Source organism: Anolis carolinensis, chromosome 6 (genome assembly GCF_035594765.1).
Source record: "Anolis carolinensis isolate JA03-04 chromosome 6, rAnoCar3.1.pri, whole genome shotgun sequence".
NCBI lineage: Eukaryota > Metazoa > Chordata > Lepidosauria > Squamata > Dactyloidae > Anolis > Anolis carolinensis.
This window is the reverse complement of record NC_085846.1, coordinates 26,035,027-26,050,006: the sequence shown is the minus strand read 5'-3', so window position 1 is coordinate 26,050,006 and position 14,980 is coordinate 26,035,027. Positions and strand designations below refer to the sequence as shown.

Below are 14,980 nucleotides of genomic sequence, written 5' to 3'. Positions count from 1 at the left end.
GGGATGAAAGGAAGACAGCCCTGAGTGGAAAATTATTGTTTTGCTTATTCTGAGTACACTTGAATCTTCATTTTATCTTTAATGTCTATGAATATAGGTTCAAGAGCTTCCCCACACAGAGAGAAGGTGAAGTTTTGCTTAGAATCGACATTTAGCTAAATCTGGCTGCCCCTTGAGCTCTTGAACTAAACTGAATAACATCAGCCATGAAAGTAGCCACTTTTGGCAATTTGTAATTTTATGTAATTTAAGATTGTCCTGAAAAAATTTTGTAGCCCAAAATTGCTGCTAGTACAAAAGAACCTGCCCTTTGCCCTTTTCTAAAATGGAGGCTACACTAATGCCATTTTAGTTTGAAGCTCCCATGCCTAAAGCAAGGAATAGCAGATCCCTCCATTGGGGGAGGGGGAAATACAATCTTGAGATATGTTGGATACACTGGGGAGCCCAAAATCATTGTGCTTCAGTGGTGGGGATAAGCCAACAGGAAGCAAGACTACCAAAGGAGGCCACTGGCCTCTTGGGCAGTGATCACATAGATCCAGCTACAGAAGTCTGGATCGTCTGTCCCATCATTACTGGGAGAGAAACTCAAGGTGCAGTCATCCCATCCAGAATTGAAATTGTGGCCATGTACCCTGGTAACTGCAGCATCAAATACACTGACCACAAATGATCTCACCCTCCGATTGCAACATTCCCCTTGCAGATGGAAATGGCAAGCTGACTGCTGGAAACAGAAAATTGGGAGTGTGGGGGGAAGAATTTCCAGACCTCCTAGGCTATCTTCCTCATGAGCTGAAATACTAGTTGACAAGAAAGCAGAAAGAAAATTAAAGAGAACAGAAACTACTAAGAAAGTACTAAACTAAAGAGATGAATAGCCTAAGGAGAACAAGGCAGGAATGAGACTGAGCTGTTCATGGGTGGCTTCCCCTGCTGCCTCTACCATGAACTTGGTCCTAGCCAAGCAAACAGGAGAAACAACCCACTGTAGGAAATCTCCCTTGAAAACCTCTGAAGGAAAAGGACCTCAATGTTTCCTGAGTTTTAGGATTAAACTCCAAATAAACACATAACAATCAGGAAACCACAGGCATAATAAACATAATGTATGTCCATGCAGCATTATGCCATTAGCAGTTGCCCCCTTTCCCCAATGTTATGAGGGCCCTTCCAGACAGGCCCTATATCCCAGGATCTGATCCCAGGTTTTCTGCATTAAACTAGATTATATGAGTCTCCACTGCCAGATAATCTGGAATAAACAGAAAACCTGGGATCAGATCCTAGGATATAGAGCCTGTCAGGAATGGGCCAGAAAGGGCATGGCACTCAATACAGAGGACAGGCCAAATCTACTCATACAGTTGTGTGCTTGCTCTGGATTATTAGTCCAAATCAAAATGTGTAGCAGAATTTTCATACGTGTCAAATTACCGAATTTCCACTATTACCAATGGGTCTAACAACTGGGGTTAAGCCCCTGTATGATAAATGTTAAAATCGGACATTAAATTCATGTATAGTTTTTCTCTGTAACATGTGAACCATGTTTGCTGAGGGATGTTGACTTCTATCACAAAAGACTTAGCTAGTGCAAAGTGATGCAACACTGAAATAATCTGAAATATCCCACCCACCTTTGGCTTGTCCAACTTTGCCCATGCATAGAAGAATACATTTCTGAAGTATGTAAAATTATCTCAATTGTTCAAGAACAGCCCATTTTCCAGGGGGAAGGAAAAAGCACACCCATCTCAAGCAGTAGGATTCATAAATAGCAGCCAAATACTGTAAATTTATTGAGAAAACATTTTTTTTGCAAAATTGGATTACAACAGATTTATCAAGGTGGGTTTTTTCTTATCCTTAAAATTTATAAAAGTAGATTTAACAGGGCAGATTGCTGTCCTGTAGCATATCTACACAGAACTGCAAACATGACATGGAATGTATAAAACCATCCAAGGTAGTAGAAGATGGCAAACCGTTAAATATTAAAGATTCACTTTTATAGCTAGATTTACTACCTACAAAAGAGAAGGAACAGATAAATGTTATTACATCTTTAAAATACTCATTTTTCAGAAAGAAAGAGTGGGGTTAATAGATTTTCATTCAAATATGAACAGGAATCAAAATGGCCTAATACTATTTTTAATGCAAAATCAAAGTTAATCAATGGTTGAAACATAATCAGCAATCTCACGAGTACAATGGTGAGGGCTTTCCATTTTCTTTGATACAATATCCCTCCCTGAATAGGTGTAAAGTCTATTTTTTTGAAAGAGAACTCCATTCTAAAGATCAGCATGATGGTCTTTGGGTGGTAGAATTAAGCTTAGGGAAAATAAAACTCCTTAATTGGGTGGGTATCTCTGCCTTCTCCTCAAGGTGCCTACAGCTATTCAGCTGCTTAAATGGTGCTGTATTTCAATGTCCATTAACTACATCTGAATAAGACCCATAGCTCTCTGCATTCTCACTAGTTTGCCACAATTTAGTGCCACTGGAGACTGAGGATACACAACTGGAAACTTGCTTAACATTCAAACATTTCTTTTCTGCTCTCTTGAAAAACCTGAAGTCAAATCTGAAAGAAGCTATCCTATATAATATGAATCATCAACTATACAGGACACAGCTTCAATCTGTGCATATACTCTGTGGAAAACATTTTTCAGCCAACATGACAACTGCCTTCCCCCCAAATCCCCCCCCCTTTTTTACAACTCTTGCCAAACAACACTTTATTCTGGCTCCCACTTATCACTCAATTAACTCAAGAAAAAACAAGCAGCATCAAATATGATCCCTAAATCAAGTAACCCCTTATACACACTTCTATATCATGAACTACATCTAATGTTTGCCAAGAAATGATAGCACATTAATCTGAAAATGCCACTTCTGTTTGAGACTCTCTCCCTCCCTCACAGCTTCCAAATCTTCCCCTCATTAAAGTATGTTCATTCTGAAACATTTCACACCTCAGTCCAGCAGAGCTGAGTAAAAAGCATTTGTTGGAATACAGCAGTTTAATGTCCCTACATCAGTTTAATGTCCTTATGTAATAAACACCCCCAAACCCACCCCATGACACTGAAACAAGACAACAGTCCTATTAAGAGACCCTCCCTGTGAATAAGTTATATAAAATTCTGAAATCATCTCCATTTTTGAGGCAGCCTGACCAGAGACTTCTTGCATTCTTTTCCTCGCCCTTCAAAGCACCTTTTAAGAGTAGTACAGATGTAATAATAAATTTTATCATAGAAGTTATTTGCATCTTTTTTCTGAAAGAATCACATTTGAATGATTATAAAAATTATCTATTGTAACAACATAGGTCCAGCTACACTGAAAAAAATTACACCGCTTATTTGAAATACATTTCATTTTAAAAACAGGCTACTAAATAGGTCTATACAAAAACTCTAAAATAATTTTTTCTGTATTAAAATAAAGAGTGTGTTAGGAGAACTACTCAAATGAGATTATGTTTTGTTTACTGTCTTTTTGCTATAATGTTTGATATTCTGTGATCATGTGATCCACTCCACAGCCAGCACGCCCATCCACCCGCACCCATACACTCACACACACATACAAAGCAGAAAAGAAATTAATGATACACAGTGATAATTAATGCTCTGGTATTTAGTCTCACAGTCTTTCTGATTAGTACAAAGGAAACCGGGGCCATCCCCTCTTTGAGGAGAAAGTCCAGGATATAAAAGCAAGCATACCTCATTAGCTGATATGAAATTATAAAAAATTCCACAAGTGTCAGTCATTTCGAAATCTATAAAAGTCAACAGTAAAACGTGAAAGCCAAACTGGGCTTCTCTCCTATCAGTTCCCCTTGGGCTTGATAATCACTTTTCCAGACAGCCAGAATTAATGGAAAGCTCTTACATTGGGGCTGCAAAAGAAACCACAAGATTTCTGGGTGGGGGGCACACTTCCAAGTCCGCAAGACCAAGACAATGGCTGATAGAAGACAAGAGAGTTAGTGGTGCTGTACTGAACTGTTCTTTTCTGCTAGGTGTCGCAGAAAACTGTCCTCGCCTTGGCCCCTGTGATTTAAAGGCTCACTCTTAAACAGAGCGGGAGGTGGAGGTAAGTGTGAGACAGGTGGAACAGGAACCGGAAGGTGGTGAGGGTGGAGATGCAGGTGAGAATAAGGATGGCCAATGGGACGGGGAGAAAGTGTGCCCACTGGGTTCATATTCATCGGTGGAGTCGGAGCAGGGGCATTTACTGTGTTCACAACAGAAGGTAAATTGGGGGCAGGAGAGGTGGTGGCAAGTGGTATCTGGGCAGCAGGGAGCACATTAACAGGACTGGTAACACGGAAGCACTTCTCCTTGTGTGCCTTAAGCATGTTGGAAAAGCGAAATCGCTGACCACACACGTCGCAAGGGTATGGCTTCTCCCCTGTGTGAGTTCTGCGATGTCTCTTCATGTTGGGGCGACTGGTGAAACTTTTGCCACAGATTTCACAGATGAAAGGCTTCTCTCCTGTTAAAAATTAGAAGTGTTACTTATCAAATGCCATTCTTTCATGTGTTAAAACCCCCTCAATCAGATTCAGTTATTTCTATTTCTATAACTGCAATAAAAACAACTAAGCAGGTCTACTCTCAAGAACTTACAAATAAAATACAGAATAATCAAGATGAATGAATACTAGAGTATCCAAGAGTGCTCTACTACTTTTTGAACTAAGCAACACTACCACACTACTCTTATGAATCCTTGAAATTTCTTAATCTGAGATACCACACATTATATCTCAACATTTCTACTTTCCTGTTTATAGATACAAAATCAGAGCTGTCCACACCCACTTTTTAACCTCTTTTCTTCTCTATGTCTCTAAATTCTCTCTTCCCTATTCCTCACTGGCTAAAGTGACCACACTGTTTTAATTTGTCCCCTGATTCTATCGCATCCCAATTTCTATTTTTCATTTCAATCAACTGGAGTCCGTTTCATAAGGATAACTATTTTACAAGAAGTCTTCATGTCTAGTCAGTAACATTTACCTTCTAGATATTACACTAAACCTCTGGTTTATACCAAATTCTAAACCAAAATCTCTTCCAAAACTTCTCTCAATTACTAACAACTTAGCCTTGACTTCTGTAGTCAATATAATTGCTGCAAAAGAAATTATGTCAGCACTTAGTTACTGTACTTAAAATTAAGTCTGTTAGCAATTCTTCATGATTTGTGGAAGAAGTCCTTCGTATCTGAAAAAGCTCAGAGGATCCACACTTGAATCATGTTCCGTCTTTATTTTTTCCAAACATACGTATTTGGCCTCCCCTTGTTCCATCTCAGTATTCCCACATCTACTTGCAACTTAATTTTTACTAAGAATATTTTTCTTTTCAATTTCAATAATGCAATAATGTATGCCCATTCTCCATTCCCTTCTGCATAATGAATGGAGTTCCTGCATCTGATGTATGGAACTCCATGCATTATGTCAACAATATTTTGTTGTGAACCCTATGTCTTGTTTAATCTCATTCCCAACAGAAATGTTTTTAAATTCAATTCTTGTCAATCCTGACTTCCTTCCTCATTTAGACTAGAGCAGGGGACTAGGCTTTTTCTTCACTAGCCAATTATTACTGAAGGAAGAAAGAAGTTACATGCTGCCAAATTAAATTTGATTTCGCTACTTCAGCTCATATTTGATCACAGTAGGTCCCATGTACTTTTTGATGTTGCCAAAGATTATTGAGGGGGGAAAACAACTCGTCCTTACCAGTGTGGGTTTTCATGTGCTCATCAAAGTACTGTTTCATGTTGAAATCTTTACCACACCACTGGCACATAAACTGCTTGTGTCCGATATGAATGCTCATATGGGAACGAAGCTGGTATTTGTACTGAAACCTTTCATCACAGTTCTGCAAAAGGCAGTGAGAAACAGATGCTTAATTTGCAGAAATCACAGGCAATGGCATTATAATATTGCAGCAGTACAGTGCTCCCTCACTACTTCCCGGTTCGCTTTTTGCGGATTTGCTGTTTTGCGGTTTTTCAATAAACTCTAAAAGAATATTATAAATCATAAAAAATTACAATTTACAGCCTAAGGAAGGGAGGAAGGAGAAGCCGAAGGGAGAGAAAAGGAGCCCAAGCAGCAATGGGAGGAGGAGGAGGCGATTTATCAACACACGATTGGTTGATAAAGACTTAAAATAGTGTATAACTACTAAAATAATATAAATATATAGCGTCCCTACTTCATGGATTTTCACATTGCGGGTGGTCCTGGAACCTAACCCCCGTGATAAGTGAGGGAACTCTGTATATCCCAAATACAGCAGAAAATTTGTATCAATATATTGCTTTAGTACACAGTACATCAAGGTTATTGACAATATATTATAAAGAAATTTCAAAAATGAATCATCTGCAATGTTGATCAGTTTTGGGGATAGCTTTAGAGTATATTGTCTAAAAGTAAGAAACTACACAAAGATTTCACTGGATTATTGCACTGGTAAAAAAGGACTGCAATACTTATTTTTCAGATTTATGGACCTCAAGGCAAGACACAGAGCAGAAAATGAAGAGGAAAAATGTTCTGTTTTATTTCAAGTTCCAACATCAAAGAAGTTTTTAAATGAATATATAGAAGAATTAGATCATGTCTAATATTGACATTTTGCATTCATCAAATTTAAGTACAACAGACAGATACATGTGGAAAGAAGGATATTTTGTTTCCCATGGCCAACTTTTCATTGCTATTGATCAATGTTTCCCAAATTTTGGTCTTCTGTTTGTTTTGGACTTTAGCTCACAGAATCCCTAATCATTGCCAAGGCAGCTGTTGCTTCTGAGGATTGCAATCCAAAACACCTGGATACCAAAGTTTACGAATCACTGCTACAGATGACAAAGTAGTGGCAAAAAGTTCACACTTCCAAGAGTTTGAGTATTTCTTGCCCTGTACATTCATACTCAATTTTTGTTCTGTTGCTCACACTAAAAGAGGATGCAGTCATTTCTGCAATATGGTGACTACTTAAAGATTTATGATGAAATAGCACCAACAGTCAATCAGCTGAACAAATAAAATTTTAATACACTCCTTCTACCTTCCATTTTTGTCCAGCAGTGTGAATGGGTATAATTCATAGCGTTACAAAGAGTTTAAACAGTCACCATGAAGCAAACAGTTACCAGAAGTAAGGTACAGTGTGTTGCTGTAATTACATCTTGCTTGTGAGGTATTCACGAAGTACTAGCTGGCTACTATGGAATGAGAACACATAACTAAAAAGGCCTTTGCTGATGTAACCAGCTTCAAGAGTCATTCATGACTATATGGTTTTCAAAGTCAAAGCAACCCTTAGTGCAACATTGAATTAATTGAGTTCATACCTCACACCGAAAAGGTTTCTCTCCAGAATGCTGCAGGGAGTGAACCTTTAATGACATACTGCGTTTGAAGGATTTTCCACAGGTTTCACATGTAAATGGCATGTCCTTTGTATGTGCTGAAATAACAAATTATAGACAACTTTATATATTTGTATGTTTACAAATATACAGGCAGCTTCATTTACAACATTGTATGCTCAATACTGCATTCGAAGATGTCTTTAAGATTCCACAAGAATATGTGTTGCACTTTTTATCCTGTTACTGTAGTGAATCAAAAGAGGCGATTGTACAGGATACTTAGGCAGGATTCTTCAAAAGGTATTAACAATCTCAATTAATTTCATATATATATTTATAGCACCTTTAAGCAAAAATAATTCCCAGGCTTATTTATAACAAAACATAAATATGTATTCTTTGAAATATAAATGAAGGAGAATGACAAGAAAAACAATTTAAACCAAAAAGCTTAAAAGCCTGCTATTGAGCCTTACAAAAGGAAACAAACAGAAGATTAGAGGAGGGGGAATCTATGGTTTTCCAAATCTCCCAATTCCCAGTCTGATCAATTGTGAAGCATGATGAGTAGTCCATCAACATTTAGAAGAGCTAAGGATTTATACCTCTACTGTAAATAATTTGGCTACAATTAATCTGGCAACGTAATCTTATCACACAACTAACAAATACAAGGCCTATCAATTTGATTACGAGAAATCCTTCTTTTCTGCTGCTAAACTACTGCAAAGACCCAAAGAACTACATATCTCAACTTCTTATTAGCAAAGAGGAAAACAGGCTTTTGCTAATAACCCACCCTGTCTTAAATTCCACATCTAAGGTCAAACATTTCATTTTACTGGGTCAAATCAATGGCTTCATTCAATCATCAACAGCATCTTAATAAAAGAGACTCAATTAAGAAGGGCAACATAGCTTCTATTATTCAAATCAAGCAAACCAGTATATCTCCCTCCCAAATTACACTGAGCATATTTCTTTCAGACTATTACCAGTAGAACAACTGTTGTTGTCTCTGTCTGTGGATGTTAGGGTCCGGAAGTAAAAAAGGTTAGCCAAAACAACCTGCCAACCCATCATTTAAGCTACAGTAATATGAATATTTTGATTACAGACATCTTTATATAATTAAAAAAGGAAGAACCGCACAGAAAGCTGAATCAAGGCACAATATTATTTAAGTGTACACAGTCTGGAGCGCCATCTACCTTATTTCAAGCTGCATTTGTCGCTTTCACATTACATGGCCCCATGCAGTTCGTATAAAGTAAAGAAAAATGTGAGGAGGGTGAATAGTCTGGTATTAAAAATGTGAAATTGCGTTGCTAAGATCTATGAGGGATATCTGGAAAGTAAGGGTACAAGATTTTTTTAAAATACAAAAAATGAATATATTTTAATAAAACGTACATGGATTATAGCACAGATATCACATTATTTTTCCACAGAATCACTATTACTTCAATACATTCAGTCATCCATGGGATGAGTGTTTAATGCCTGTGTAATAGAAGTCTCCCACCGGAGGAAGCAGCAGCAACAAAGCTGAAGCTGACTCTTGGCTGGAGGGGCTACCCGAGCTTCCGAGCCCCCTGATGAGCTGCACCATGGCAAGGATGAGCTGCACCAGATGAATGAAGAGGAGGAAGGCAAGGGGAGGAAGAGGAGGAGCCGCCTCCTCCTCCTCTTTCCTCTTCCTTCTCCCCTGGTGAGATCATGAAGCTGGGAGATGGGTGCCGAAAGCCGGGCAGAACCTGCTTGAGGATGCCACTGAGGAGGAGGAGGGGGAAAGAGGAGGAAGCTCAGGGAACCCTTCCAGCCAAGAGGCAGCCTCAGCCTCACTTCCGCCTCCTGCTTCCAGCTCCAGCTTTGTTGCTGCTGCTTTCCCCGGTGGGAGACTTCTATGACACAGGCATAAAAAACTCGTCCCATGGATGACAAAATGTATTGAACTGAGTAGTTATTATGTGGAAAAATAATGTAATACCTATGCTATAATCCATGCAATTTTTATTAAAATATATCCATTCTTTGTAGTTTAAAAAAATCTTGTAACCTTACTTCCCAGATAACTTTGTACTTGTCTGTCCTTTTGCCATGTGGACATTCAGCAGGCATTTACTCTTGATTTTGGAGCTTGAGTTCAAATAGATGTAATTGTTGATCAGAATCAATAAGGGCATAGGACAGGAAAGAAACATTACAACACAGGAAACACTTGTAATGAAGCGTGAGACTTGGAACAGCCTAAGAAGGATGGAACAGAGACATCATGTTGTGAAAAAACAGGCAGCAAAAACTCACCAACCATGTGCTTTCGCACGTGAGCCATGGTGTAGAACTTCTTTTCACATATCTCACAGGAGAATTTTTTCTCTGCATATCCATGGACAATCTTGATATGCTCATGGAGGGACCACAGCTTCTTGAATGATTTATTACAAGTGACACACTAAATGGATGGATGGGACAAAAAGGCATAATTTAAACAGGGTTCAATTCTGATACTTCAAGACAACTATAGTCAAAATGAAGAAAACATATATATGAAAAGGGAAAACAATCTTGGATGTATTATTTCAGAGCAACTAACAAAATGCTACTCACTGCCATTTCACAAGAGTTGCTGAAGTGAAAAAATACCAGCTTAGATCAAAGGAGTGAATGCTGCTGGACTTAGGATGCCACCTGCTGATTCCTCAAGAGAAGAACATGAGATTTCAATAACCTGTGTGGTATACAGTGGTTCACTCCACTCCATTTGGTTTAGATGGAAGAAAGCAGCTGGCTCTGTTGTTATAGAAGAATTCAGTATAACCCACAAGCCAAATCCTTTTTGTGACTAAAGCCACCTCGCTGGCATACAACAATATTTTAATTTTGAAAGAAGTCAGCAGATCTGCATTCATGTACAATTCTTTGGAAGTCTAGAATGTCCTGTATCATGAAAACAGAAGCCACTTTAAGTCTCTTTTGTGGAGAGAAAAAGTGGGGTATTTAACAATAGCAACAAGAATAATAATAATACATTATTTAGAGGGAAGTATATTCAAAGTTCTTATCTATTTCAGAAAAATCTAGTAGTTTAGGCAGGAACTGGGCTGGGGTGGAAGCAAGGAAGCTATCCAAAGGCTGTTTTTAAAGAGATTTACAAAAGGTTGACCTAATCATGGGCAATAATCATACCAATGCATGCTTGTAAAAGGAGATAATTCTGTTTTTCATCAACTAGTAGTTAGGTCTTTATTTATTAATTTATATGGCACTTCCTAAATTATAATACATCCAAAGTATTTCTCAAAAAATCATCTTAGAGGAAGAGGTAAAGCCAAACATTTCAAATCAATAGAGTTCCACTTGCTTAACTGTAATGTCTGATGCCCTCTTACTGCTTGCAGTTCCCAAAATCTGCTATAAAGGACCCCCAAATCCTGTGGAGAAGATTACTGGCATAAAATACAGAGTTTGCAGGAAGAGAAGTAACTTGAACCTCCAGCAGACTTTGTTCTGTCTGCAGAAAACTATTACTGGACACAATGTGACACAGAAAATTACAGATTAAAATCAAGCAAAGATATAATGAAACATTTCCCCTCCACTATTGGGTAACATACACCAATTGGAAATGGGAATAAACACAAAAAATTCTTAACACAATTCCTGATGCCTAGGTTATAATACATAAGGCTATGTTCAATCTATGCTCAAACATTAAAAGCATATGGCAAGAATTAGTGATGTGGAATTTTATAACTTGTATCAATTGCATACATAAAATACACAGAAACGCACTAACCATTCAGTAAATCAATTTTAAAAAGAAAAACAAATATTATAAGAGCCCTGATGATTTTATAATCCAGCCTCTGGCACTGGGGATAGAGCATTCAAACTGATTAGCCTGCTACATAATCCAGATTAGTGTGGTCCACTTGGAATTCTCATGTAATTTACTTGCTTGTACTTTCCCATTTAAACCGGGTATATACAGAAGAAAATGAGTTCCTGTTCCAACTAGAAAAAGCCACAACAAATCTGGCTCACAGAATTTTCCAAGATGAGATAAGGGCATAATAATAAGAAATCTAAAATGGAAAAGAGGAGCAGCAGCTAATCTGAATCACATGGATGTCAGAACAGCTTCTTTCAAGTTTATAGAGTAGGCTCAATATCAAAATGTGGAACAGCAGAAGAGCCCTTGGAAGATTTAGCAAACATTCCACTACAAGAGTCAACTGAGTACATGAAATGCAGCAAGTACAAAGCTATCATAACACTGTGAGGTATTCCTGACAAAGAAGAGTTTCTTTGATGTTGGTACTTAGTTATAATCTGTCTGAAGAATACTAACTGTAAGTCTTCAGCATCTTAACTATCAGACACTTCTTAACAGGCAAACATGAACACCAAGCTTCTTTGGAAGCTTTTAAGCAGAGGCTGGATGGCCATCTGTTGGGGGTGCTTTGAATGCGATTTCCTGCTTCTTAGCGGGGGGTTGGACTAGATGGCCCATGAGGTCTCTTCTAACTCTACTATTCTATGATTCTATGATTCTAAGTAGCTGCACGCAACAACATCCTGCGGAAACTGACTGGCAGCGCATAGGGTGCAGACCCACAAGTAATAAGAACATCAGCCCTGGCCTTGTCTTACTCAACTGCTGAGTACGCCTGTCCTGTCTGGCAAAAGTCTACCCATGCGAAGCAGGTGGACATAGTACTGAACGAAACATGCAGAATCATCACAGGATGCCTTAAACCTACACCTGTTGATAAACTCTACAAGTTAGCTGGCATTGCCCCTCCTGACGTGCGACGGGAAGTTGCTGCTAACTGCGAGAGAAATAAGGTCGAACATTGTGAAAGCCACCCACTGCATGACTATCAGCCTCCTCCCACCAGACTCAAATCAAGGAAGGGCTTCATGAAAACCACCATTCCTCTTGATGTTCCTCCAGCAGCAGCAAGAGTATCCCTCTGGGCAGCTAAACCTGGCAATTCTAACTGGATGGCCGCCCATGAGGGTCCTCCTCCAGGGGCAAACCAAGAATGGTCAACTTGGAAGTCCCTGAACAGACTCAGAAGTGGAGTGGGCAGATCTAAAGACAACTTGGCAAGGTGGCACTACCTGGAGGAATCCTCCACTTTGTGTGACTGTGGAGCAGAACAAACAACTCCGCATATGTATGCTTGCCCACAATGTCCTGCCTCATGTACAGAGGAGTAGTTGCTTAAAGCTACGGACAATGTAGTTGCTGTTGCCTGCTTTTGGTCTAAAACTATTTAGGTGCTTGTGATTTCCTTTTTTTATCATTCTAAAAATGTATTTTGTTATGCAATGCTTTCGACATGAAATAAAAACAGGCAAATGGTGTGGCATCAACTGCAGAAATATCTGAAGGTTCCCCTATCATTTTGTAGCCTTTGATAAATTATAAATGTAAACATAATCCAGATACTTAGCTCCATAATACTGGATTCCTCAGGTTCAGAGTAGGAAGTTGCTTGCTGACCCCCTATGGAATATCACCCCACCCCTTTTATGTTCATCAATAAATCTGTGCCAGGGCTTTTTTTTTATCATAGTCCCTGTTCTAAACTTCATTACTTCTACAAGCCTAGAAGAAAACAAACAGCACAACTTCTTGCTGGAATGGCTTTCTAAGAGACCCCCAGCTTTGAAACAATCACTTTCTTATCAGCTCTGGTACAATATTTCTAAAAATAAAGAAAGTATAAGCATTATACAAAATCACATAGGCTTGAGATGAAGGCACACTATGACAAACATCATACAAATGAAAAGGAAACTGAATCATCATTACTCAGACTTTTAAAACCAATACTACTAAGTGCAAATCTGAATGATTCAAATTGAAGAATTTTTGTAATATGAAAATAAAGCTTTCATATTGTATTTATTATGGCTGACAAAGCTGTATCTCAAATATAGTGATGCTAAGAGCCACACTTGAATAGATGTACAAGTTGTGGCTTTCTGGTAGCATGACCAAAAAAAATCTGAAAATTAAAAAGGAGGAAGAGTAGGCTTTAGTAGATCTTTGGAATTTTGCAAAAATTGCAGTGTACATAACATGGACTACAATGGGATATTTTGATCACACAGAAATGCACATTTTAAATAATATATACAGAAGTCAGTCCAGAATATACAACATTGTCACTTGTAAATTGTACACTATGTCTCCAAATTCCAGGTACTTGCCATGTGTACAATTTCTCTTTGAAAACAAAGCACACATGGGACAGATATTTTTTTTCCTGTTCTATGTCTAGGAATACACTAGCAAAAAATTACCCATGTTTTCAGTCATGATGCAGAACTGACATGCTCTGGTTGGCTTTTTTAAAATAATAATTTCTACTATTTGGGAGACAATAGGAGTCACTGGACTCAGGGGACACTTCACAATACAAAGTGTGTGTGTTCTATTTCATTTCATCATATTTATCATGCTTTCATTCCACCTCTGAGTGTCTGGGTAAAACAAAACTGGTTCTGCATGTAACCTTTGGACATTTAACACCCTGTATGTAATGCATTGGAATTCTCACTGAGATCAGAAAATGGTCCACAACTTTGACAATCAACCTTATCCTAGTAACTGTTATGTGCCTTCATCTTAACTCTAACCTAAGGCAATACTATTGTAGGGGTTTTGTGTCACATTGAATAAAGGTTAAAAGAGAGGCCTTTCACCACCAGAACAGCAAAAATCAATGAAGTCTTGTGAAAATTACCATAAATGAACACAATAACAGAACTCTATCAGAACACTGTAATATTCTGACTATAAGAGAGACGTTTCTGAATGAAGAAACTTTAAAGGAAAACTATGACACAAGTTCATTGAATTACAATTCATCAAGAGACTTCCAGGTTACCTACAGGATTACCTTCTTCTGTACAAAATGCCTTGAACATGGAGGTCCTCTGGAGGGCATCTGCTCCAAGCCTACCAGAACCCAACTGGCAACCACCCCCTAGAGGACCTTTTCATTGGCCACCCCAAAACTGTGGAATGACCTGTCGGAAAAACACCCAACAGCTATGTCAGCTGCCAGAATTTAAGACACAAGTGAAGACCTAACTCTTCTAGCAGGCCTACCCAGAAAGTTTTAATGACAAATTTTAAAATTGCATTTTATGTTTAATCCACATTTGGTATATTTTAATATGTATCTTGTGGAAATTTGTTTTAATATGTTTATTTTAAATAATGTTTTTAGGCAAATGTGTGTTGTAACCCATCTCAAGCCATGAAGAGGCAGGCAAGAAAATTATTATCATCATCATCAGTGCATGGCTTATATTGTACCCTGAATTTCTATAGGCAGTTTTTATGATAATATGTGTATTAATTATTGAAGCATTATCAAGATGTGTGTGCTATCATCAACACTGCATTTTAAATGATCACAGATAAGCACTTCTGTGGAGATTGCTACATTACTCAGTTGCAAAATAAATAAATACAAACAAACAGTAAAGAATCTTGCAGTACTTTAAAGATTCATGT

At 38.2% G+C, this 14,980-nt stretch overlaps 1 protein-coding gene across 1 annotated transcript in view; it reads right to left on the bottom strand.

The window, feature by feature from the left end:
• Window positions 1-1,768: 1,768 nt before the first annotated feature.
• Window positions 1,769-14,980, bottom strand: part of znf652 (zinc finger protein 652) — a 42,413-nt gene continuing 29,201 nt past the window's right edge. Inside the window, exons 3-6 of the mRNA XM_003222632.4 lie at window positions 9,745-9,892; window positions 7,417-7,532; window positions 5,786-5,930; window positions 1,769-4,527 (exon numbers count right to left, since the gene is read on the bottom strand). Of these exons, the coding sequence (XP_003222680.2) occupies window positions 4,016-4,527; window positions 5,786-5,930; window positions 7,417-7,532; window positions 9,745-9,892 (921 nt within the window). The 3' untranslated portion in view covers window positions 1,769-4,015. The remainder of the gene's footprint in view (window positions 4,528-5,785; window positions 5,931-7,416; window positions 7,533-9,744; window positions 9,893-14,980) is intronic.